General features: G+C 41.4%; 1 protein-coding gene across 4 annotated transcripts in view; it reads left to right on the plus strand.

Moving 5' to 3' along the window:
- Nucleotides 1–27,499, plus strand: part of CTBP1 (C-terminal binding protein 1) — a 943,073-nt gene that overhangs the window by 374,051 nt on the left and 541,523 nt on the right. The window contains exon 1 of one of the 4 annotated variants that reach the window (XM_029592708.1): nt 9,408–9,503. The exons of the other annotated variants lie outside the window; for them this stretch is intronic. Coding sequence (XP_029448568.1) covers nt 9,473–9,503 — 31 coding nt within the window. The 5' untranslated portion in view covers nt 9,408–9,472. Of the gene's footprint in view, nt 1–9,407; nt 9,504–27,499 lie in introns of those variants that run through there. 4 annotated transcript variants of the gene reach the window in all.

A 27,499-nucleotide genomic window follows, 5' to 3' on the forward strand; every position in this document is an offset into this window, starting at 1 on the left:
ATATATTTCTCCGAACCATGCACTGCTGAGTGACTATCGGCTTTCCCCCTTGCTCTAGTTTAAAAGCTGCTCTATCTCCTTTTTAAAAGTTAGTGCCAGCAGCTTGGTTCCACTCTGGTTAAGATGGAGCCCATCCTTTCGGAAAAGTCTCCCCCTTCCCCAAAAGTTTCCCCAGTTCCTTACAAAATGGAATCCCTCTTCCCTGCACCATCATCTCATCCATGCCTGCCTCTGGGGACCTGCACATGGAACAGGAAGCATTTCAGAGAATGCCACCCTGGAGGTTCTGGATTTCAGCTTTCTACCTAAAATCCTAAATTTGGCTTCCAGAACCTCTCTCCCACATTTTCCTATGTCTTTGGTGGCCACATGTACCACGACAGCCGGTTCTTCCCCAGCACTATAATCCTACTAGGTGACGCATGAGGTCTGCCACTTTCGTACCAGGTAGGCAAGTTACCAGGCGGTCCTCATGCCCACTAGCCACCCTGCTATCTACATTTCTAATAATTGAATCATCAACTATGCTGGCCGGCTTAACCCTTCCCTCCTGGGCAGTTGCACTGGGAGACTTGTCTTCAGTGCGAGAGGACAATACATCACCTAGAGAGCAGGTCCTTGCTACAGGATCACTTCTTGCTACACCCGGGTGATGTACTCCTACTGGGAGACTTTTCTGATCCAAGTTAGCACTGGGGCTGCCAGACTGGATTTGAGACTTGGCTACTATGTCCCTGAAGGTCTCATCAATGTACCTCTCTGTCTGCCTCAGCTCCTCCAAGTCTGCTACTCTAGCCTCCAGAGATCGAACTCGTTACCTGAGAGCCAGGAGCTCTTTGCACAGAGTGCACACATACAGTCTCTCACTGTCGGGTAAAAAAAAATCATACATGTGACACTCAGTGCAAAAGACTGGAAATCCCTGCCCCCCCCCCCCTTCCTTTGCTGCATGGCTGCTGCATTCATCTTAATTTTATTGAGTTCCTAATTTAAGTTTAGGATACTAAGGGAGTTGGAATTAGGGTACTTTATATTTACAAGTGAATTTACCAGTTAATCAGCTAGTGTCCTACAAGGGGATGATTAAACTTTCAATAAGGGCTGGTTCAATAGTATGATTTAGATATGAGCTTGAGTGATTTTTAATGAGAAAGTGTCTCTTGCCTAAAAATCAGGGGTTGAGTGGGTGAGAAAGACAGACAGACACTAGAATTAACTATCACTGGCTTGCTTATTATCTCAGATACACACAAACTCAAAAGAATATATCCCACTATATCATCTTTCTCAAAACTTTTATAAGTTCAAAGATTTCCCAAAGCTATACTTACCAATCCTTTTTAACCACCATTAAATTGATCTCACTCAAATTATTGAAGGGTCTGAGCTTCGTGCGCTGTTAAGCACGTGCTTTCGGTCCTCTTCTATTGCAAAGGGTGCGGGGCCTCTGCAAGCTGGGGCTGTGGAATTCAGTCCCTGGATCGCTTGCGGTGACCTCTGGACTCCTTTCCTGGGGGATGCTGGGAGCAGTATGTAGATGAGCCTTCCGGTTATCTGCATACTGTTTGTTTTGACTGTTTTGCCAGAGTGTGCAAAAACTTTAAATTTTTGGTAATGAATGAGTGGGCTGATTTTGTATTTAATTCTTTTGAAGTCTTGGTTTTCCTTTTGAGTAGCTGTGACAAGCTTATTGCAAGGAGAGCAGGGTTTTCCTCATGGAATCTTGCCCATTGCGATAAGGAATTGCTCTATTTTCGTATTTGTCCTTGTTGGCTTAAAAGGTTAACTTTTTTGTGTCTTTCTCTCCTTCCTTTTGTCTTCATGTGAATTGTGAATGCCAGTGCTAGCGAAACTCATTCCTGTGATACTTAAAATAATTCTCATTGAAGGTGAAGAAAAACAGTAAAAAGAAAATTTGACCATGTTGTCATAGTTTTAGATATATCTGTATTTTGTTCTGTTTTGCTTCTCAAGAACACTGATGAATTTGTACTCTAATAACAAAACTAGACATGTTTAATTATCACTGTTGTACATTGTATAAGGACAATTATTTTTATGGTTTATATGGCATGCAGATGTTAGCTTGGAAAAAAAAAATATTTTGAGAAACGGAAGCCATCTCTGGGGAACATTCGCATTTTGGCGCAAAATTAATTTTGGGTCTAAATTCTTATAATTTTTAAATTTCTATTAGCTCATTAAAGTATTATGCATACACACATTAATGAATTTTAGCTTAAAGTATGTGCATGTCTGTATATAAAATGTACTTGCTTGTATTAATTTTATTACATAGAACTATTAGAATCTTGATTTTGAATGCTAGTTTTAGAGTATGATACTTCTAAAATTTCTTGTTTTATTTAGAAGGCAATTCAGTTAGAGATAGAATATATTGCTGGATACTAAATTAGAAAAACCTCTTTCCTACTATCTGCTTACGTACCCTTGAATTAGACACTAGTGAGATAATTTTCAAAAGTTACATGCATATATATAACATGTTGTTGTAGCAAATCTTAGAAACCCATTTACGTGCTTAACATGTGTAAAACTCAGTTTTAAGTGTGTAAATCTCTTTTTGAAAACTACTACCTAAGATTTTTCCTGATTTTGTCTGAGATCCTGGTCTGGATTCCAGTCCTTAGTTTCTTCTTACTGGGTCCTGTTTTAAAGATTCTCTTGCAAGCTGTCTATTCAGTATGTTCTCCCTCCCCTATCAGATCTTTGTTCTTTGAATTTGCATTGTTATACATTGATCTTCAATGTTGTCTTTCTCATTTTCTCTCTGAGGACACTCTATACTTATTGTGCCAACTCTGGCTAAAAAGATGTTAAAGGATTCAAGGGTTAAATTACAACTGTGTTCTAAAAACTATCTATCACTCTTAGCTATACTTCAGGATTTACTAAAAGTCTGAGGAGGCTGAAAAAAAATCATACGTTCATAAAAGCAGTCTCTTGTTTAGTACCCCAGATTTGGATCTCCCCAGTTAGACATTACCTTTTTTTCTGTACTACCTTTAGACAGTAAAGGTTAATTTTATTTCATTTAAAAAAGTTGTTTTCTTCTCCCGTGTTAAATGTTTGATGTCAACTCCATTGATTTATATTAAAGCATTTTGTTTAGGTAAATGAAGAGCAAGATTAGTTTGAAAAACCTTTGGTAAAAGAAAAGAGAGAGATTATTAAACTATGTGGTCTGTTAATGAATGTAATGTTTAAATTACTAAATATTTTTCGTATGATATGTTTGGATATAAACAAAAAATATTTGTACAGAAATATATTTAAATATGGTTTGTATTTTTCAAGATGGCGCCTTTTCTCTAAAGGCACTTCTCCCCACTAAGGAATTTGTGTACCTCATTTGTCTCCTCCTTCCCTCCCCCCCCCCCCCCCCCCCATCCCTGCAGAAGAGGGATAAAACCTCCGCTCTGCCCATTAACTTTAAGTTATGTAGATCTCCAGAAGACTTGGGGGTTCATTTTCCAAGTGGATCGCACGCGATACCAAGATCGGAGCGGCATCAGCCCCGGAAGAGGAGGAGTCGGGGCGGCACCGGGGCTGACGCCGCGAAGACTTCACCGACAGTGAAAGGTACGCTGTGTTTTCGCTGCCAGTTTCGCCCCGAATAACTACACCTTTTATGGTGTAGTTATTTGGCGCGATGCCGGCAGTGATCGCACCGCGGCTATCGCAGGACCCCCCCCGTTTCGCCCCCCTTTAGCGCACAATTCAAGGAGCCCTGCGACATTGGTAAATCTAGGCCTTAGTCCTTTTACATTTATAGTTGGGATAACTCCTGGAATTAGTTACAAGAGAAAAAACAAAACTGAGTTTTGTTGGTTGAATGCAATAGAGTAAGTTAATGAGTTTTAATGGTGGAAGAGAATTAGCAATGTTCTTTATCCAGCTAACTTTTGACTAAATCCATTAATTATTTGAATTTGTCTTAGTGTCACTTTTTCTTGCCTTATAGCATAACGCCACAAAGAAAAACTATTAAAAGATCTTTTTATAACATATTGATTTTCATGTTACATAATTTTTGTTCATACTTTTAATATTTGTAATTATTGCTATTACTCCTCTAATTTACATATTAATTGAAAGTATCAGGGAATATCGTAAATCTTAAGGAATATATGAACACAAAGATAAAGTTTAGTGGTAAAATAAGTGTTACTGTTCATTGTCAAGATTGGATAAAATTTGGCATTACTAGTTGGTTTGAATCTAATTTCAATTTACCAATAAAATAATTACATATCTATATCTATATGGAAGTATTCATTTGTCAATGACGCTCACTTTTATGAAGTGACATACAAAAAAAATTCCAGTTGGTTTAAATCTTATATCATAAAAAATCTTGAGAAATGAACAAATATATTGAACGTTGTATAAGTATAATGCTATCTTTCTCTCTATTTTTTTGGTTTTAACTTGATTACCCCAGTATTTTACTTCATACTCATAGTCCTCCTAGACTTTACTATTTCTTTTGTTTTATTACCTGCTTTTGTTACTATTGTTATGTGCTGTCCATATTAACATGCAGGACATGAAATCAAAAGAAATGTTTCTGCTGACTCAAACACCTTCCCAAACATTAACTATCATTTTTACTATAAAAAGTATTATTACCCTACAAGAGAGCCATAAACTGTGTTCTAATGATGTAAGGCCGCCCATTTTCACCCTAATCTCTTTTGCCTTTTCGTGAAATGGTACATGTGATTGAAGGGAGAAAATGCTTTTCATAAGGTCTGGGAAAGTGGCAGTAAAATTAGTACAAAACTGTATTGTATGCACCACAGCTTAACATTTCTTCAGGTACCAGAATTCCTCAACAGACTGCCAGTAGACAGGTGCCCCTCTTTGTGCAATGCGGATAGGCTCTATGCATATGCTAAAAGCTCAGGACTAGAAGTATTGATTGGTAATAATGGCCAGAGGCCTATCTAACACTACTGCCAGTGTGACAAAAAATATATTCTTCACTGAGATGTACCTATGTATTGACAGTGACCAAAGACTTGAACAAATGACTACTGCTTTTGGCATAAAACACAAACTTTAGTAGCCAAACTGAAAGGATGAGCTAAATCATTAAAACTACACTGATTAAAGCCCTAAAAGAAACTGGTTACTCTGATCAAAGTGCTAAAAATGATCTTGATTGGTATTAAGAGTACTGTAGCCAGAACTGCCAGTCATAACACAAGAATTGCCATACTGGATCAGATCAAGGATTCATCAAGCCCAATATCCTCTTTTTAACAGTGGCCAATGTAGGTCACAAGTACTGGCAGGATCCCAAACAGTAGTTAGATCTCATACTGCTAATGCCCAGGGATAAAGAGCACTTTTCCCAAGTCTCTCTGGTTAATAACAGTTTATAGACTTCTCGTCCCAGGACATGTCCAAACCTTTTTGAAACCCATATATGCTAGCTGCTTTTACCATATCCTCTGGTAATGGATTTCTGAACTTAAATGTGCATTGTGATATCAGGCCATTGTTGATGACATCGAAGGTGCCAGTGGTCCTGATCCAATGGGGAAAATTTGAGGAGGAGGGCTGGAAAAAATCTTTCATCTGGCTGGGTTTGGCCCGCAGGCCATACCTATTTTAGAGTACCATGGCCTGGTGGTGTATCATTTAATATAGAATGAATATATATATATATATATATATATATATATATATATATATATATATATATATATATATATAACCAAGTACTATAACTAAAGTCTTCCAGTTTTAGAGTAGCACCAAAGAAATTGCGTTCTTGCCTACATCATGATAAAACAAGAGCATCACTCACAGAGCTACAAGTACACCTCCAAAAAAATCCATGTTACTTTAGAACAGATAAGTAGAAAATTAGATTACACCATCTTGGCTTCATATATTAGCAGCCTTTTATAGACCTTTTTTATTTGCCTGAAAGGTGGAATTTAAATCATATAAATGTATCTCATCTTTGTCTGCTGTGTGTATTGGATATGAACCTTCTTAAATTCCTTTGTAATGCCACTCTTCTAGTATTGCAAGAAGCTCTTATGACTTGCCCATTCAGTTACTTTTTCCATTGCTTGGATTTGCCAAGCTGATTGTATTGGGACCAGATTTGTTTGTGTTCTTTGTTATAGAGCTCATTCTGAAGCATTATTTCAAAGACAAGACATTTGGGAGATTTCTCCTGCCTACCTTGTAAGTACCTTTTTGGTCGCTATCTTTTTAAATTGAATCTTCAGTTGTACTTGTTGGGGAAAGGGGGTGTGTACTTTATTTATATGGAGTCTGCTCGTATTGATAGTCTGTGCTTACAGGTTAAAGGCTATAAGATATACTTAGCTGAGAATTTTTTTTTTATTATACGTATTTGATATTCTGCCTTTTTCTATAGATAAGCCCAAGGTGGATTACATAAAGTAAAAGGCACTGAGTGCATATGTAATGGATACATACAGATTATTTATTTATTTATTTATTTATTTATTTATTACTTTTCTATACCGAAGTTCAAATAACAGAGTTAATTATCACTCCGGTTTACATTGCAACCATAAAACAGTGACAAAGTTGTCTTACATAGAACAGGGGGAGAGAAAAACTTGGATACAGCTTAAGCATGGGGAGTAATGTTTCAAAACTGATAAGAGTTGGCTTTTTGGGGTAACAAGGTATTCCGAGGGAGGGGGTAGGAATGAGGGATTGTAAGGGGGTTGGAAGGTGGGGAGGGAGGGTAGTGGAGGGTTACCATAGATTTAATGAAACTAATATACATATATTAAATAGCTTAGTCAGCGGAAGAAAAAGTGCTTAGGCATCTGAGCTTAGGAAGAGAAGGTCCGTGGAGGATGAGGCAAGGACAAGTGTTATGGGAAGGCTTTTCTGAATAGTAGCGTCTTAAGTCTCTTCTTGAATGTAATTGGGCATTGTTCCAACCTAAGGTCCGGTGGGAGCAGGTTCCACTGTTTGGGGCCTGCGGTGGAAAAGGCTCTTTTACTAAAGGAGGTTTTGAATTTAGGTGTTCTAAGAGTCCCTCTTTGCGCTAATCTCAGAGGACGGGTTGAAGTATGAAGTTGCAGGGGGGTCAATAGGTCCAGCGGAGAGATGTTAAGAATGGCTTTGTGAGTGATTACTAAAAGCTTGTAGAGGATTCTGAATTTGACTGGGAGCCAATGGAGCTTCTTAAGGATCGGTGTTATGTGGTCCCTTTTGTTAGACTTTGTGAGTATCCTTGCAGTTGCATTCTGAAGCAACTGGAGAGGTTTAATGGAGTTGTCTGGAAAGCCTTGAAGAAGAGCATTGCAGTAATCTATTTTTGAAAAAATGATCGCTTGTAAGACAGACCTGAAATCTTGAAAATGAAGGAGGGGTCTTAGTCTTTTTAATACTTGAAGTTTGAAGTAGCACTCCTTTATTGTGTTGTTAATGAAGCCTGTGAAGCTCAATTGAGTGTCCATGACTACCCCTAGGTTTCTGACTTTGGGAGAGATGGTTGGGAGAGTTGTAGGGGGTAGGTTGTTTAGAGAAAAGTTACCATCCTGTCAGATCGATACTCTAAGGCCACGGTAGAAACAATGCAGCAGTGTCAGGCGCACCCTCGTTCCCCGCACGCACAGTTCTCTTCACCTACCGCTCGATACTCTCTTCAAATTGCATGCAAATGCATGCCGTGGCTGGGAAGCCTTAGGCAAGCGTTAGGCCCGCACAACCCATTTTTACTGTATAGAGCGCCTATACAGTATCCTGGGTTCACGGCCACGCTGGTATCTGTCATTTCAAATGACATTTGAAATGACAGGTACCAGGAAGTGGACAGTTATGTTCCCCGATGCTCGGCAAACTTTCCCCCAGCCCCCGCTCACCTGCCCTGGCCCCGTCTCAAGGCGGCCCGGCTCAAGGTGTGACATGACGTCACGCCTTGAGCGCCGAAATCGCACGGGCATTCATTCACTGCCGGCGGGGGCCGTGCATTCATCCAGGCAGAGGGAGCCGGTGGCCGCTTTCGCCGCCGGCTCCCTCTGCCTGGATGAATGCACGCCCACCCGGCCGCCTTGAGCGCCGAAATCGGGAGGAGAGGAGAAGGGACTACCGTAGCAGGCCCGAGCCTTGCTACTTTTTCGGGTTTTTTTTTTTTTTTTGCTTCGGGAGGAGGGGACAGGACGGGGCCTTGAGCGCAGAAATCGCCCCCATTTTTTACACTTTTATTCCCGTTTTAATTTTCGAACACCACACTAACACCAAGTAGAGGGTAGGCAGTAAACTAACAGGTTAAGGACGCGGCAAAATAGCGGGTTACAAAGGAGATAATCTGAGCGCGCATCACAGTATCGGAGGGGAATAGCTAATTCCTTCATTATACAGCTAATTCGTTCATTTACATATCATATACATGCTGCGTGCGGAAAGGGTTATGCATCTGTTTTAAGAAGCGCTAAGGACGCGTGAAACTGGAGACTGTATCGCTGGATCACCTTACGCGTCCGAATTGTGCGCTCCCAGCACGTTACAGACGGGAAATCTTCAACCGCACGTTACAGTATCGACCTGTGTGTGATTAGGAGGAATTCGGTCTTGTTTGTGTTGAGAATCAGGTTAAGATTTGAAAGGAGGTTATTAATGGAGCATAGATAGGTGTTCAAACGACGTAAAGTACTGTCCAGAGAATCTATCATCTGTAGGAGGATTTGGACGTCGTCTGCATACACGTAATGTGTTAATTTGAGCTCGGAGAGGAGTTTACAAAGCGGGAGTAGATAGATGTTAAATAATGTTGGTGATAACGACGAGCCTTGAGGGACTCCGAGGGTGGAACTGAATGGAAAAGATTCTTTGCTGTTGATCTTGACTCTGTAATATCTGTTCTGGAGGAAGGATTTAAACCAGTTTAAGGCTGTGTTTTTGATGCCGATGTCTGTTAATCTGTCAATGAGACAGACAGATATGAGAGAGTTTGCAAATAAATAGGTAGTAGGGTACATTAGGTAGGTTAAGTATGTTTAAACACCAGCGGTGTGAGAGAGATTAAGAACCGGTTAGACAGAGTTAGCCTAAAAATTAACTGATATGATTTTCCTTGCCTATGTTTTATAGACCTTTACTGGTTTGGACAGTTTAGCAGGTTGGAGTGCCTTAGTTCAGCTAGATGTTAGGATAAGCCAATGTTTCTTTAAAAAAAATTTAAAATAAAAAAAAAAGCCAACCTATGATAGGAAAAGCAACACTAGCCCTTCAAAATCACTTTTTGCATGTGAAACTTTAGAAAGCATAAGTAGAAGGTTGTAAAACTTTTTTTCAAGGGGCATTATCTAATTAGCATTCTAATTTTTCACAAGTGTAAAGAAGTTGTAATAGTATCAGCATCACTCCCATAGGAAACGGAGCTGTGCAGCTGCAGCAGTGCTTTGGCTCAGACTTATACTACTCTGCCAAAAGAAATACATTTATGATTGAGGACTTCTGGGCGCATGTAAAAAGTGAGTATGCATTTGGAGGAATGAGTTTTTGCAGTTATGTGTGAGAGTAGAATGGATATTTTTTTTGGTGGGGTGTCTTTAAGATGTGAGCAAATTTATCATGCATATTAAAAATGTTTTTAGCTTACTAGCTCCCTGATATATACTTTAATGGCACTTGCTATTGTTGCTTTTGGGTGTTCCATTCTTTGCCCTTCAGAAGCTAAAAGAAATAATGATTAACTGAGCAGTAATACTAATTCAGAGACCGTCAAGCTATTGTAATATGTATAAATAATGAAATGGTTCTGTTTTACATCTAGTATCGAAGTGCTGGAAATATACAGTATACTGTATTTCAGAATTCTCCATTGAGTACCGCAGCTATTAATTTTATCGCCTTTGTAGCCTGTATGCAGTAGTAGATATTTTGCAGGGACAATGCTTCCAGCCTTTTAATAGGAAATACTTGATTATAAAAATAAGATTCAAGAGGGATTCAAGTCAGAATTTTAGCATTGAAGTATAGCTGAAACTGTTTTGCCAGAGGTCACCAGTGTTTATTGATTTTTAAACTGTAGAATTTAAAGCTTCAGAGCTGATTAAAAACATGCATCAAAAGTCTTAATTTTTATTTGGCTAGGCTTATTTTTCACTTTGAGAACGGAACTGAAACAAATTTCTTGGAAACATTTTGCTGACACATTTTAAGTAAATGGAAACACAATTTTCTTCTTTTTATAGATTTCCTAAAATATCTTTTGTGAGTAATTTCTTGTTGTCTTGAGGGAGGAGGCAGTAAATGAGTTACCATGGTGATGTTTCATTTTCCTCACCAGTCAGTACAGCGGTGCTGCTACAGATGCCCTTGGCCCATCTGTTCCTCTCTTTGGAGGCTCCATTCAGGGGGTTTTCATTAGATTTTCAAAGTAGGGGCCTCATTTACTAAGAATTTTTCCCAAAGCCACAGAATGGGAGAAAATCCGTAGTAAATCAGACTCTAGGTTTGCTGAGACCATCTAATTTATACCGGGAAGTTCTTTATTTGGAAAGGAAGATTTGGTCAAAGATTTCAAGGTGCAAATATATTGGTATTGAAAAGAAAACACATTTCACAATATTTGTTTTAATTTTCTTATTTATTTACCTTAGTTTTTTTTTTTAAGCTTATAAAATATTTATTTATTTATTTATTTAGATTTTTTTATATACCGGCATTCGAGACAGCAGTCACATCATGCTGGTTCACATAAAACAAGGGTGCAAAGTAAACATAACAATAACAATGGTGCTGAAAAGGCAGTTACATATAACAAGGTGATAAGAACTTGGCTTAGAGGAAGAGAAAGGACAGGTTATTAATTTACACAAGTAAACGATAGGAGATAAGGTCGACCATAGTGTAGATGGAGATTAGGGGTGGCTTGGAAGTATTAGATCAATTGACGTCTGGGAAGGCTTGTATGAATATCCAGGTCTTTAGTCTTTTTTTGAAGGTTGAGATGCATGGTTCTATTCTGAGATTTGAGGGTATGGAGTTCCATAACGGTGGGATGGCTGTAGAGAAAGCTCGGTCTCTTAGTGTGCTGTGTCTGGTAGATTTGGGCGGTGGTACCTGTAGCGAACCCTTGTATGCATCTCTTGTCGGTCTTGACGAATTGTGTAGTCGGAGAGGGATCTGTAGGTCAATGGGAGCCAGTTGGTGGATGTTTTTGTATGTGGTGAGAATGGCCTTGTATATTATTCTAAAGTGTATCAGTAGCCAATGGAGGTTCTTTAGAATAGGGGTTATGTGGTCCCTTCTCCTGGTATTTGTCAGAATTCGTGCAGCTGCATTTTGCACCATCTGAAGCGGTTTGGTGTATGAAGCGGGAAGGCCAAGTAGGATGGTGTTACAATAGTCTAATTTTGAAAAAATGATTGCTTGCAGAATGGTTCTGAAATCTTGGGCATAGAAAAGAGGTCTAATTCTTTTCAGAACTTGTAATTGATGGAAACAGTCTTTGGTGGTTTTGTTAATAGTGGCTTTGAAATTCAGGCGATTATCAACTAGGACTCCTAGGTCTCTCACTTGTGTGATTGTTGGCGTGGCTTGCTGTGCAGAGGTAATGGGGTTGTTCTCTGAGGCGATGAGCAGTAGTTCAGTTTTGCCGGAATTTAATACCAGGTTTAGGCTGGTGAGGAGGAGTTTAATTTTTTGAAGGCATGTATCCCAGTAAGCCAGAGTTTTTGCGAAGGAATCCTTAATGGGTATCAGGACCTGGATATCGTCCGCATAAAGGAAGTGTTTGAGGTTGAGGTCTGTGAGTAGTTGGCATAATGGTATAAGGTAAATGTTAAATAAAGTAGGAGACAGGGAGGACCCTTGTGGGACTCCTACTGACGACGGGTGTAGAGAGGATTCTTTGTTCTGGATCTTGACCTTGTATCCTCTGTTGCTGAGAGAGGATATGAACCAAGATAGTGCTGTGCCTGAGATGCCTATGGCGGTTAACTGGTTAATGAGTAGGGAATGATTGACGGTGTCAAAGGCTGAAGAAAGGTCCAGTAGGATCAATTAGAAGGCTTGACCTTTATCGAGGCCCAGGATGAGGTAATCTGTTAAGGAGATGAGGAGGGACTCCGTGCTTAGTGTTTTGCGGAATCCGTATTGTGATGGGGATAGGAGGTTATTTTCCGTATTGTGAATCCGTATTGTGATGGGGATAGGAGGTTATTTTCTTCAATGTAGTTTGAGAGTCGGGTGTTCACCAATTTCTCCATAATCTTGGCTATGAAGGGGAGGTTGGCGATCGGTCTGTAGTTGTTTGGGTCATTAGGATCTAGATTAGGTTTCTTGAGTAGTGGTTTGAGAGAGGCCAATTTTAGGTCATCTGGGTAAGATCCTTGTGTTATTGAGCAATTTATGATGTCTGACAGGGATTTGGCGATGGAGTCAGGAATTGATAGAAGCAATTTCGAGGGGATGTGATCCGAAGGGTGAGAAGATGGTTTCATTTTCCGTAGTATACTTTGGATCTCAATGGAAGAGGTGAGTTCTAGTTCTTCTAAGCGGGTATTTTTGAAGGCGGTCTGAGGTGGTGTTGAAGTAGATGTGATGTTATGGGGCAGCTGAGTTAGTAGTTTGCTTATTTTGTTATTGAAAAATAGCGCTAGTTCTTCCGCTTTAGATTTGGCTTGGTTGAGAGCGATTTCTGATGGGTTTATTTGTGTGAGGTTAGAGACGTAGCTAAAGAGGGCTTTAGCGTCGAAGATTAGATGGTGGATCTTGGATGCGTAGTAGTAATATATTGTGCTGGGGGGTTCAGAATCATATAGTAAATGTTTTTTGTTTTGATCAAATAAATTTGTACAATAGAATTCTCGACCCCCCCCCCCCCCACACACACACTATTAATAAAAGCAATATAAGCGGGGGTTGGGGGAGGGAAAGACTCCTAGGTTAGAAGTAGTCTCTTAAATATTCAGAGGTCAGTATTCAAAGCTGGCTGTTTAAGTAACTTAGCCGGATATAGTTTATCCAGCTAAGTTACGATGTATGTTCAGCGGCCGGACAACAAAGCCATTGAATATACACGTATGTGTGTGCACTTTGCTGGATAAGTCAACCCGGCTAAGCTTAGACGTGCTCTATGGGCCATCTAAACTTAGATGTACACTTATATGCCTAATTCCAAACATCGATAGTTGGGTGTAAATGTTAAACACGTCACTCGCTCTGCCCAGTTCCACCCGGTGCACACCTACTTTTTTTTAGTGTGTACATTTTAGCTGTATAAAGGATTTATATGGCTAAGTGGTGGCTGCTGAACATGGGCACATATTCAGCGGCCGCTACTTAGCCACATAAGTCCCGCTTATCCGGCTAAATAGCACTTAACGCGCTTTGAATATTGACCTCATAATATAGTACGACGTTGAACATCTCAAAGCACTATAAATTTGTTTTTATTTTAATAGAAAATATCAAGTAGTACTTTTTAACATTTTTCTCAGTTCAATATCTTGTGCTAAGTCCACCCCTTTTTGTATCCATTACTTTGTGTTCAATATATGTGTATGTATTTTAACGCTTTGATAAAAAGAGAGCCATAATACCAGGGGGCTAATTTTTTATTTGAATACAGACTTCTTTTAGAAGCGTTTCATTGTCACCTTAAAGTTGACATCCTAAAATGTAAACGTGAAGCATCCTATAATTTTGTATAAGGTGTAATGTTATAGTAAAATCTAGTGTTGGTACGATTTAGATAGTAATTCGGATTTATAGTACTACATTTCTCTAAACTGGTCTTAATGCACCTTATAAGTAGCACTTTGAGTTGTATAGCCTAGCACTACATTTCTGATCTCATCATACCTTGCAGAGAGGCAAAAGTGCTATACCTGGTCTTGAACCTGGAGCTGCCCAGTTGGAGGGCTTGTACCTACCTGTAAGACATAGGGTGGATCTCTGCCTTTGTAGCCGAACAAGCTGAGAAGGCTCGCATAGCTACTTTTTAGTCCAGACCTGCAACACCATCCCTGAGGACTCTGATTGGTTCTCTTGGGTTTATAAGAAATCACTGGAGCTATTCCAGTGTTAACCCACAACAGGAGAACTTGAGAGCTATATTCTGTAATGTGGATCCTGGTCCAGAAGATCTACACCTTGTCTGACGTGAGTACTTGTGAAGTAACTCTGATTGGACTATGAATGTATGTTATACTATGTTCAAGTTCAAGAAAACCTGTTTGTTTTGAATAAACCTTGCCCACATAGAAGATACCCGTGTTTCATATCCTGTAGCTAGCAACCTGATAATTTGCCTTTTGAACCATTTCTTGCACCTTGCCACGCCCAAGCCTGAAAGGGAGGGAAAAATGCTGCTCGTCTGTTGGCAACTGGGCATTAATAACGGCGGCATAGAGAAATATCCCATATTATTAATGCACAAGAAATAAAACTTTTACAATGGAATGAAAGTTCTAAAACAGAGTTGTGATATGAAACTCCAAAGATAGATTCAGGAGCAACATTAGGAAATATTTTTTCATAGAAAGGGTAAGTGATGAATGTGTGGAATGGGCTCCCAGAGAATAGATGGTGGAAACTAAAACGGCAGTGGATTTCATGGCAGCATGAATTCTCACTTATTTAAAAGTGAAGAGAAGCCATGTGGAACCATGACCTAAGGACACTGCAAGCTATGGGAGTAACTGAGGTCAGTACCAGCAAGCTGTAATTTGCAAATAAGATTAAAAAAAAAAAAAAAAGAAGATGGCTTGGTTTAGCAGGCTACAAATTGGAGGTTGGCCAGGTCAATCTGATAGGCTATATAGAATGGACTTAGATTGTGCAGAATCAGTGACAATTAATCATAAGAGGTTTCTTAGAAGATCAACACTCTAACTCTGTATGTATAGAAAAAATAATGGGTGGTGGTGATTATTCTCAGTGGGCAAGCAAGACAGTAATCAACCATACAAGGTGGTGATGTCATCTGATGGCACTGAGATGCTGTCTGATGAGATCGTCCACTTGTATGGCTGATTTGTCCTGCTGTCTGTGGAGAACATAAGTGGCAGGTAAGCAACTTTGATTTGTTTTGTAAAGCCTCCTAGGCTTCATTGTAAAGCTAGGAACCTTCCACAGTGGGAGTAGCCAGAGACATGTAGTGGATAGAGAGTGATATCTCCAATGCATCCTAAAAAGAAAAAAGGGTGGGTCCTTGTAAAAATCTATATATGTGTCTCCACAAGATACTGAGGGAGTTGATGTCTTAGAGGAGTGGAGAAGAGTGTACAGGACTACCCTCTGAAGCAGTTTCTTAGATTTCTTACTTTTTCAATTGAGAAAGTGTCTCTTGACAGAGACGGAGTGGGTCTGTTTCCCCTGTTTTTTGTTTTACATTTTTGTGTGAGTCTCCCTTTGCATTTTCCACTAGTGGAGGGAAGCTCAACCATCTGCACAAGCTTTTTTTTAATCAAAGGATAGTGATGTGCTAAAACTCCACAGTGGGCTGCTTTTGGGGGTTCAGGAATTGAGGATTTACCCAAGAACTTTTTTTTAAAGTAGGGATTTGGAGGGTGGGGATGGAAGGAGGATTGTCACCTGCTTAGCATGCAATTTTTTTTTTTTTTTTAATTATTCAGGTGACTTTATCCTAGTATTTTTCTGACCAAAGTTAGCCAATAAATAGAAGCCACGTCGCTGGAACACCCCTTGCTATGCATCTGTTTTGAATTCTGACTTAAGTTTTAGTTGGGTAGTGACTTACCCAGTTAAAACTTAATAATTCAACAGGTTAGGATATTTAAAATTGAAGGTCTGTCCAGCTAAGTCCCAGACTTTGTCAAGTAAACCCTTTTATTGAATATAAACTTCCTTACATTGATATAAAATTACTATCTTAGCTTATACATGGTATCTATAATTCTGTTTCACACAAGAGATGCTCTTAACTCTCTCTCTGCAAAAAGAGTTGACATATTTATAGTTTATTACAATAGATTTCAGAGCAGCAGATAATATTGTCTTCTCTGGTTATAAGTTCAGTTGGGAGCAGGAAACACTTTCTTTTTTCTTTTGCACTTGAATGATGGTATTAATAATATATTAAATTCCTGTACTGTTGTTTGTCTTGTCCACTCATGTGTTGAGTACCAACATCCTAAAAGTAGGAACATAGTGAATGACTGCAGATGAAGACAAGAAATGGCCCAGTTGAGATTTGTGCACTTTGGGTAGAATGCGCATGTGGTAATTTGGAGAGAGTGGTTTGGTAACAGCCAGAAAGATTCAGGCTGCAGACGCTGGCTGTTACCCTTTTGTGCACTTTATTTACAATGAATAAAAGTTCCAAACTCAAAACAAGCAATGCAGCTCACCTTAGCTTCAGGTAGTATGCAAATCAACTCAAAAGAAGCAGTACAGCTTTCCTTAACTCCAGGTAATTCACAATCTTAAAGCAGAGTTTTTACCTTTTTCACTCACAAATTTTAGATGTAACTGCTCCTTGCATATGGTGAGACTCTCTCAGTTCCCCGGCATGCCTGGGAACTCTCTGGATTTGGCCTGGAGAATCCAAACTTCTGAACGAATTGCCGGGTCTCCAGGCCAACCTCCCCCAAAGCTCTGGATGCCCTGCTGCAGAAGGCCGGAAGATAAAATGACTGAAGCAGTGCAGGCGCGTAGGAGGAGGAGGAGTGTCAGCAGTCATGCTGCAGAAGGACAAGGAGACCGTGAAATAGGATGTAGCCCCTACCACATGGGGAGCAAGGAACTGTAGATGCTAGAGGAGCAGCAAGCAGCAGCATCAGGCCGTGCAGGGAAACTGAAATAAGGGCAGAGTGGGCTGAAGCTGCAGAAGAAGGAAGTGGAGTGCTTATCCCACAGGCATGGGGAAATGACTGTCGAGGTGAGAAGAGAGATTGAGAGTGCATGTGTGTTTGGAAGAGGGCAAGAAGTGAATGAGTGTGCATGTTTGTATGTGTATGCATGTATGGGTGAGTGTGCAAAAGGGAGAGAAGTGAATGCATGTGTGGAAGACAAAAGAGTGTGCATGTGTGTGAAAAAAAAATGTACATATGTATATAATTCACGTTTATCAATCTGTTAGAGTTTCTGCTAGGAGTTAGCAGTCTGTTATAGGTTAGGACTGCTGCGTAGCAATCTGTTGTAGGAGCTGCTATGGAGTTGCTCCCCAGAGGGAAGAGGTCAGCAACCATCTAAGATCTGTTCTTCCAGAGAGGAGGAGTTAGTATCTGTTATGGATCTCCACACAGAGTGGCAACCTGATATAAGAGAGTTCCCCTGAAGGGAGGTGTTGGCCATCTGTATAGTTCCTGCTAAGAAGTAGCAAATGGTTATGATGCAGTTCCTGAGGAAGAAGATGTTAGCAACAGTTGAGGGTAGACTGCAAGGTAGCAGTTTGTTGTACTCAGCTCTTGAAGTGTGAGAGATGAGCACTCTAATGTAGAATGGTGAATCCTTGGGCCGATGGCAGATGACAGTGCCCTCAAGAGGATATCATGAGAGGGACCACAGACTAGGCTGGAGTATGGAGACAGACACAGTTCTTTATTAGACAGGTAGTAGAACCATCAGAGGTGGCAGTAGTGAGCTGATGTACCCAGCAGGGCTGAAGTCCCTCAGATCCTGGAACTGCTATCTCCGGGTTTGCTGAGCTGTAGAGAGAGACTCATAGATAGTGAGTAGACAGAGTATGCTGGATACATAACCAGAAGTAGATGATACACTCACATAGATTAATAAGAAGGCTCAGTAGCTGGAGAGAGTTAGGCCCTTGAGGAGCGAGTACCTGGTTCCAGGGACAACTCTGAGAGAGCGATGGTGACTCACAGTTATCTATCTGTGTAATGATTTAATATCTGTATATGAAATAACTTCTGAAATAGAAGAAAGTCTTTGGAGGGTTTTAGGAACATTGGCCCTCAAGGAGCGAGTACCGGTTCCTATATGTAACTGGAATAGAAACTCATAATGTTCACGTCTGCGATTGCTTCCAGGCAATAGGGAGTCTTCTGAGCGTTCAGGGACGTAGGCCCTCGAGGAGCAAGTGCCGGATCCCGTCTTAGCAATCTGAAAACAAGAGGAGAGAGCGGGGCCCCCCGAGGAGTGGGTACCCCTGGTAAGTTCGAGGAGGCAGAGTAGCTTGGACGAATCCTTGCTAACTCGATTCGTAAGCGTAAGCAAAGACCTTTTATGTTGGAAGTGGATGACGTCACTGCGGGGGGACGCCCCCGAGGTTCGCGTCCTTTCTGGTACAAACTTCGGAGCGCACGCACGCCCTACATCATCAGGAACATGGCGGATCTGCAGTGTCAGGCCAGCCCGGGGACACCAGAGAGAAGCAGCAAGAACACGCCGCAGCAGCAGGCCGTCCATCATGCCCGGAGGGAGTCGCCAAAGAGGTAGAGAGGGTGGAGCGAGGGCGAAGAGCAAGCACGAACGCAACATGACCTGGATAACATAAGAAGGTCAAACAGAAAAAATTATTATAACCTCTAGTGCAATAATACTGAGCAGGGAATAGCGATAAGGTAAGCAAGTATAACAAAAGCTATGATCCCAAACAATCCATGCAGTTAATCGTGTGAGTACACAGTATAATGGTTGCAAACAGACCTCATATCAAGGCATACATATTCATTGCTATTTAGCAAAAGGTATACCGAAAATATAATCATAGGTCTTATTGTGTTTTTTAAGCTTATTTTGTTGCTAAAGTGCAATAGTGCATAGTCCATACGTGACCTATATTTAGGTTATTACAGAAAGTTTTAACTTAGCTTCATAGGCAAAATGGAGAATCACCAGAGACATGGTCGTGAGTTCTTACAACCGGAGGGCTCTCCGGTTGTAAGAACTCACGACCATGTCTCTGGCGATTTATATTTTCGGTATACCTTTTGCTAAATAGCAATGAATATGTATGCCTTGATATGAGGTCTGTTTGCAACCATTATACTGTGTACTCACACGATTAACTGCATGGATTGTTTGGGATCATAGCTTTTGTTATACTTGCTAACATAAGAAGGTGCCATACTGGGTCAGACCGAGGATCCATCAAGTGTAGCATCCTGTTTCCAAAAGTGGCCAATCCAGGTTACAAGTACCTGGCTAGTATCCAAACATTAAATAGATCCCATGCGGTGGAAGGAGGAGGAGAACTTTACCTTGCGCAGGTGATACAGACCGGGGGGGTGAGACTGGCTTCTAGCCCCGACTGAGACCAGCTAAGGGGCGGGACCTGGAAGTAGGCTTATAAAATCGACCTACTTGCGGCGCGCAGCCAAAGCAGCACGCGCCTAAGGGGTGCGCAGCTATGCCAGACTTTGCCTGGATTTGCCTAGACCTCCTTTACTTCATGGGAAAGGAAATTGAAGATACCCGCCTCAGTTACGCAAAATTTTTTTTTTTATGTTTTTGGAATTCCTCCAATCCAAAACCTTCATAAGTGAAACCTCTTTGCTCAAGTGCAGTGATAGAGTGGGAAGACTATCTCACTTACCCTGTGGTTTATTACCTGTTATAAATTGCCTTTTAAACATAAATAATGCCGCATACCAAAAGGAAGGCAAAATTTGAAGCCTCCCTCTGGAATTGCAAGTTTGGAACCGGGGCAGAGAAGTGTGTCGGAATGGCTGGGTACCCCTCAGGAATCCCCTGTAGAGCAGACCGCAGTAGGGGAGGGTATGGAGCGAAATCCACCCCCTTATAGTCGAAGAGACATCACTGAACCTGGGGGCACTGGTTACACCTTCTCCCCCTGGCAAAGAAGGGGTTTCCCCACTAGAAGGGCCAGGAAAAATGCAACAAGCCTTAAGTGACATGGAGATATTAGGAGAAGATCAAGAAGAAATTAAGGGAAAAATAGTAATAGAAGTGGAGAATCAAGATTCTAGCGAAACATCTGAACTGGGAGAATTGGGAATTTCCGTCTTGATCCCTAAGAAAGAAAGTACTCCAAAGATAGATAAACCTACGTTTAAAAAGCAGCAGGATATTGAAATGGTCCCAAAATCTAAGGCTACCAAATCTGTGATGTTGAAACCAGTTAACATCACATTGGAAACAGTCTGGAATTATATTGCAAAATTAAATAAATCAATTACAAGCTTAACTGATGCTGTAATGGAAACTAATAATTCTTTAAAAAAGATACTGAAAAGATAGAAGATCAACAAAAGAAAATTTCTGAGATGGATAATCATATTGTACAAGTTGAAAAGATTCAGAACCATCAGGTAAAAAAAAGAGAATTTCATAGGAAGTTTTAAAATTTAGAAAATTCAATAAGAGGTCTGCCACCTTTGCACCAGGCAGGCAAGTTACCAGGTGGTCCTCAGGTCCCCCAGCTACCCAGCTATCTATATTTCTAATAATCGTAACACCAACCATGATGGCCAACCTAACCCTTCTCTCTTGGGTAGTAGCCCTGGGAGAGACATCCTCTGTGCAAGAGGAAAATGCATCACCTGGAGAGCAGGTCCAAGCTTCAGGATCACTTCCTGCAACACCCAGGGTGTTGCTTTCTGACCAGGAGTCCTTCCTGATCCAAGGCAGCACCAGGATTGCCAGACTTGAGTTGGGTCTTGAAGGTCTTATCTATATACCTCTGTCTGCTTCTGCTACTCTAGCCTCCAGAGATCAGACTTTGGGCTCGATTTGTCCTTTGGTCTGATCCAGTATTGCAAGTCTTATGTTCTTATGTTGTAATACATTATACTAGGGAGTAAAATACTCTGCTGCTTTAAATCTATATTTTTAGAGATATTTTCAATTTGCCCATTTCCTTTTTAAAGTGATACTGTATTGGGACACACACAAATATTGTCTGAAAACTGAAACTCATAAATTTCCAGTGGTTTGTTATCTATCTGTGTACAAAACAAAACAAAAACATGAGCTCAAAGAAACTACCACTATAACATTCATGACTGCATCAGATATTATTGATATAGATATCAAAGCAAACCGGACCCAATACTCATGCATGTTTTGTGTGGTGACTCAACTCCCTTAAACAGCTGCCTGTCTTCTGTATATGAAACTTTTCTGGTTCAAGATCAAGTTTTAAAACAGCCTTTGCTTGCAGATTTATTGAATTTAATATGTACTAATTTGAATTTTGTGTCTCTTGCCCTGTTTGTTTGTTGTAATTAGATTCTAAGCTCTACTGAGCACAGACTGTTGCTTACATTTTTGTACAGTGCTGTGTACATCAAGAAGTGCTAAGTTGTAGTCGTAATTTACATGCTTAGTAAAATCTAAAAACTATTTTTTTTGTAGTATCTATAATCTTAATAAATGCAACTATAGCTGTATAGGAAAAATATTTATCATTTGACAAGCAGGGCTGACTTAGCCATGACACGTGGGTGCCAACATCAGATTGCACAAATGGACACCATTTCTCAGTAGCTCAGCAGAGCTTTTACTACTGAGCATGTGTGGGTGTTCCCGCATGCACACCCTTCAGTCTTCTTGTCTGCACTACCACAAGGACATGTATCTTCTTTTTTTAAAAATGTTTTTCATTTTTGGCCTAAAAGGGCTGCTGCTTGTTTTCATCGCTGCTCAGTCAACTCCTCAAACAGCATATTCAGTGCTGCAAAAAATAAATAAATAAATAAATTAAAAGAATAATATATCTTTTGTTTTTCTCTTTCCATGGGCTTTGGATCCATGACAACGAGATGTTCTCCTGCTTCAGATCTGAGTTGATCAGGATCTCCTTCTACCAGGCTTTCTCTTCCTGGGAAGCTGGGTTCTGGGTCTGCCTTAGTCTCTGGGCTCAGTGGAATGTGACAGCACAGGGCACCAGAGGGTGCAATCATTGTAGGGTAACAGCTGGCAATATCTGTTCAGCAGTGGCTAGCGATGCACTGGTGGTGATGCAACTGGTGTGCACTGTGCACCATTGGAATACCAGAGGCTGCTATAATTGTAGGGCATTGGCTGGCGCGAATAGTATTGTAGTACCTATTGATGCAGCGGTGGCAATGTGACTGGTGCACATTCTGCACCATTGGGGCATGCTATGCATCTGCTCAATCAATGCACTCTGTAGCATTGGTGGAAAAGCCTTAGGCTCTCAGTGCAGAAGTTGTGGCCTCCCAATCTGAGGATCCCCCTCTACATCTGGATGTGCTGGAGCTTATTTCTTTCACAGTGCTTTTGGCAAACACAAATAGGCCAGCTGGGAGCTCTTGCATGGAGCCCGGTGTAGGCATCTCAAGATTGACCCACTTGTAGCCTCAGAAGGCACGCAAGTGGGTAGAAGAAGGAGGCCATCGTTGAACATTGCCCACTCAGAGCCCCATCAGTGTCATCTACTTGACACAAAAGTCCAGGGCTTCCTCACTGGAAAGACCAGGGGCATTGCAAGATGACAACTCTTTTGTGCAGTTAGTGGCAAGAATAGTTCAGAAAGTACGCTAGGATTGGGTAAGGTTTTTCCTCCTCATCCTAGCATATTTTGGTTGGGGCGTGTTTTCTCCTATCTCATTCAATTTTTGATCTGTGCTTAACAAAAATCCAAAAAGAAAAGTTGTGTGCTGTCTTCCTCCCATGCATCTTGGAAACTGAGGACCGCTGTAAAACAAATGAAATAGTTTTTAGCAAACTGCTGAGTCACACCTTGGCTCCACAACATGGCCACTACTAAGGCCGCACTACTTCATGGAACTGCAGCCACTGGGATTGCATCCACACAGGCTTTGGCTTCCTCTACTAAACTAAAACTTTTACAGAGCCTGCATGTTCTATGCGCAGTTTCGCCGGGTAAAATAGGGCGAACTGTACACCTTGTTGCTGTAGCTCAGAACAGATCGGTGCCATTTTCCTCTGCAGTGCCACCACGTGTGCAGTGTAATCCTGAAACAAAAGCAGCTGGTGGTTTTGGTACTCCAACCGCCGATGCCTTCAGTAAGCTTTGAGAATTTTCATTTCAGTATTTGTGCGATGACCGGACTTACCCTGTCTTTTTGTTTGCCGACAGCACCCGTTCTGTGCCCTCTCACAGCAAATGTTGCCGTCCGCCACTAATAAGCCGAGCTCTGCGGGCAACCATGCTTCCGAAAACTTAAGCAGTTCCATTCCTTTTACAGACTCCGGCAGCCCTAGGACCTGCAGGTTATTTCAGCAGGACCTATATTCTTGGTCATCCAGCTTTTCAAACAGTTGGGATTTGCGAGACTGCAAATCAGCTATGTGAGCCTGCGCCATCTTGTCTTCGTGTGCTAAAATGCGCTGCTCAGCAGTTTCAGTGCACTGCGTGTGGCTTTCTAGCCTCTCTTTTATCTTTTCCATTGCAGTTTGCAGCTTGATATTTCATCTAGGGCTGATGTTATGCTATTTGTAATGCGCTGAATGATGTTGTACGGAATTGCAAAGGTAGCACGATCTTTCCTATCCAAAGCTGCCATGCTAGAGTCTCCATCCTTAGCTTTTTCCCACATGCTCCTAGCTGGCTTGCAGCTCATAACTTTTCCAAGCACTCTATGGCAGCCCCAAAGCAAGCCCAGCATGTTCAAAAAGCAGTCCGTTGTAGTAAATTCATATTTGGAATATTTACCAAGTGATTTTTCTCAGTTTGTGGGGGATGCAGCAGGAGTCTATTCCACCTGCGTCCGCTTAGCACAGCGCGTTCCAGTTTTTGATTTATCTTCTGATGCCTCCGGTAGGCGAGCCCTCACTGCTACCACAGGAGCGACATTTATACCTCCTGAAACTTCCTTCACTCAACCTGATTGTAAGATTGTTGAATGCTCCTCTTTTTCACTGTTCAAAGAGAACAAAGGCATCATCATTTCAGTTGGAAGCTATTCTCCAGAGTGTTGTATGGGGTTAGATGGAAGATATTTTCATCTTGGTGGTAGCTGGGCTCTCCTATTTCCTTCACCTGTTTTACCAAGGATCTACATCAATACTCATTTCCCCTCTCTCCATCTGGTCTCAATACTTCATCATAGAGCGTGCTGCCCCTTAGTGCTATTGCTGCTTACTTCTTCCAAGTAAAGGAAAAAAACAATTTCCCTTCATTCTGGGGTATCAGAATTTATGTAGAGTTTGTGGCGCATAAAACCTTCAGTTTCAAAACTTGCTGTGTTATGGGACTTCAATGTTTAGAAGCTGGATTCTTCCCTGGAAGGTGATGGTCTAGTTGCTATCTCATCAGCTAGAAGAGTTAGTTTCTAACGTCCTTTCATAACTGAGTCGTACACCACACCCATTTTGAATTTCTCCTATGGTGATCTGTTTTTCACTGGAATCAAGTCACTTGTGTAGAGAAGAGAAGGCCCTTCATTCTCTGGACATTGAGAGAGCCATGGCCTGCTACTAAAGGAAAATGCACCCATATCATCAAGCTTATCAACTGTTTATAATCTATGATCACAACAGCCTGGGAGTAGCAGTTCCTGGCTGGCTGTCAAACTGTAATGCGCACTGCTGTGCACTGGTTGGCCTTCAGATTACAAACTCTGTCGAGGCTCATCAAATTGGAGCCATGGTTTTTCAGTTGCTCTCCTGAGAACCGTTTCCATTGCAGACATCTATATAGTTGCAACATGGTCATCTGTATGTCCCACTACTGTCTGGGCAACCTATCCAGAAGTGACAAATTTGGACAAGCAGTTTTCCACGGCCTGTTCACTTAGCAGTCCACTTTCCATTGGGAAGCTAGGTTACTTTATTTAGTAAATGCTGTGCTGTACAGCTTAGGAGTCCCCATGTGTCATGGCTAATTCAGCCCTACTTGATGATGGAGAAAGCAAATTTCCTCAGCGTAATTAGGGATATCTGTAGACAGCCAGATGAATTAGCCATGCTTAATGCCCACCCATCTCCCCGCAGAGTCTATTACCTTGCTAAAGCTAAGCTCTACAATTGACTAAGGGGCTCATGAAGCAGCACATGATGTCCATTGATGCTTGGTAGTGAAAGCTCTACCGAACTAGAGAGATGGGTCTATTCGGCACTGGTGGATGATGTTACCTAGGTGTCATGGGCAATTCATCCTGCTGTCTCTGGAGAACCTTGTTACAATAATCACATTTGCTTTCCTGTAATTTTTAAAAAAACGAAATTTTCTAAGTAAAATAATGCACTTAGTCTGCATGGTTGTAAAATAATAAAATTATATCTTCATGTATCGTGGCATAAGGAATTTGGCTTTTGGCAGTGCACCCAAGGTACATACAAGAAATGCATATTTTCTACCACAGACTCTGAAATATTATTGCTCATTTCTCCACACACCCTTGTATATAATGTGTTTGTATGTGATGATTCAACTTTAACCATCACCTTAAAAGGTCAATACATATAGGCTAGAGAGGATAACTTTTTTTTTTTTTTTTTAGTATTGACAATATGACACTTAGGTTAGGATGGTTTCTAGTTTGTCCAGTTTAATTCCTATTAAAGTGCCATAGGCAAGGAGTGATCTATCTTTCCTTCACTTTATCATGGCTAAGGATCAATATTTTCACTATCCTATAATGTGGACTTCTGTCTCCCTTCTATCAATTCATCTCCACTCTAGCTGTCTCATGATTCTTGTTGTAAAACTTATTTCCGCTGAAAAATGTTTGTTTTTTGTGCATTATGTAAACTTTTGAGATAAATGTTTGTATCATATTTCCCCTCTCCTGTCCTCTAGGGCAGGGGTCTCCAGATCTTTCAAGAAAAAAGCCATGTCGAACATTTCAAATCAAGAGGGCAGTGGGTTGGAGGGGGTCCTACCAGTTTGAGTGGGTGGGAGAAGAAGGGAATGAGAGAGCCACTTGGAAGAGTTTGTGGGGAAGGGTTTGAGGTAGGGACCATGTCTTTCCCTTTTGGTGATTTGAAATGCTGGGTAAGGGAGGAGGCAGGGGAAAGGTTTCAGGAGTGTAGGGTATGGCAGATAGTGTCAGTAATAATATTCCTAGGTTTCTCCAATTGGCAACCCTACTATGCCCCCATCAAACTCTTTCCCTGCCTCCCCTATTATCTCAGTATCTGCATACCTAGGGAAGGTGGAGCAGGGAGGGTGGATGGATGATGGGACTGATATATGTTGTGCACACTTTGTCTTGCTCATAACCACTGTGTTCTCTTGCTCCCTCTCTTCTTCCTGCCCCTTTCTCATCCTTTTCTCTGACCCCCTTCTTCTTTTTCCTCTCCTCACTCCCCAACATTGCATTTCAACATGCCAAATTCATGATATGAACAAAACATTCTCTGGAGACCCTAATCCAGATGCCGGTGCCAAAGTAATGTCTGGGTTATAATAAGGACATCTACACTCTGCGCCTCCAAAGCTTGCATTCTTAGGGCAGTGTTTCCCAACCAGTGGGCCTTCAGACCCGAGTAGGTGTGCCACAGAAAGGTCACCACTGCCTGATGTGCAAATCCAGGCCAGCATCTACTCCCTGCTCTCAGCACTTTTATAGCAATAAGAGAGAGAACTGGCTTTTAAACTAAGTTCTCCTTTCTGAGAACATGTGTAATTATGCTTGCTGCTTCTTCCTAGCTATAGCAAGAACCTTGAAATATGATAATTAATGGGCAGGATACAGAGAGCTGGGTTTTGCTTTGTGTATACAGTACCTTCTCAATTTCCCCATATTTCAAGATGGGGTAAGACAGAGAGAGAATGTGCATTTAGCACTGGATCTGGCTCACATTGTGTGTTGGGAGCAGCAGAGGTGAAGGAGCTTTCGTAGCCAAATGTAGCAGCCAAGGTAACTAATTTTGCCACATCACCCCAAATTCTCCCTTCTTCTGAAGGAGGTCATGTATCATGATGGGTTCATGTGTGCCTCCACCCTTCCTTTTGTTTTAAAATTTCTCAGAGGACAAGCAGGATGGTAGTCCTCAAACATGGGTGACAGCATTGGATGGAGCCCGGCACAGAAAACGTACATCAAAGTTTCTAGAACTTTGACTGAACCTCATTGGGATTGCTCAGCATGCATTATAGCATGTGTCCACATGGGGTCCCCTTGAGCCCTGAGATTTAAGCGATGCCTCTAGTGCCTGAAATCCATATCCCATGATAGATGTGTCCTTTGCCTTGAGACATCATATGATGTCCAGGGTTGCAGCAAGTGCACCAGGATGGCCCCGAAGGGACGTAAGAACCGGCTCGATCAGATGGAGCGCCTCTTCGGGCCAGAAAAGACCGAGCCCATTGGCATTGAGGGACTTCAGAGCTGCACTGATGGACACCAAACTATTGACATAAGTGGGACCATCAGTTCCATTAAAGCCGACAGCTAGAAGGGATGCTAGAGAATGGTCATCGGCGGGCTCCTTCAGGTCGAGACTGTCGGGTGGTTCATCATCACTTTGGCACCGGTGAAAGACAATGCTGAGCATAGAGAGAAACCGAAGAAGCATCAGACCCCATCGATGAACAATGCCAAGCATGGGGATGCAACAGCTTCTGCCATAATGCCCCTGAAGTGACCCTATGGTGAGGAGAACCTGTCCTCCGTTGATGCCAGGGGTGTTCCATGGA

This window comes from Rhinatrema bivittatum, chromosome 1 (assembly GCF_901001135.1).
Source record: "Rhinatrema bivittatum chromosome 1, aRhiBiv1.1, whole genome shotgun sequence".
NCBI classification, from domain to species: Eukaryota; Metazoa; Chordata; class Amphibia; order Gymnophiona; family Rhinatrematidae; genus Rhinatrema; species Rhinatrema bivittatum.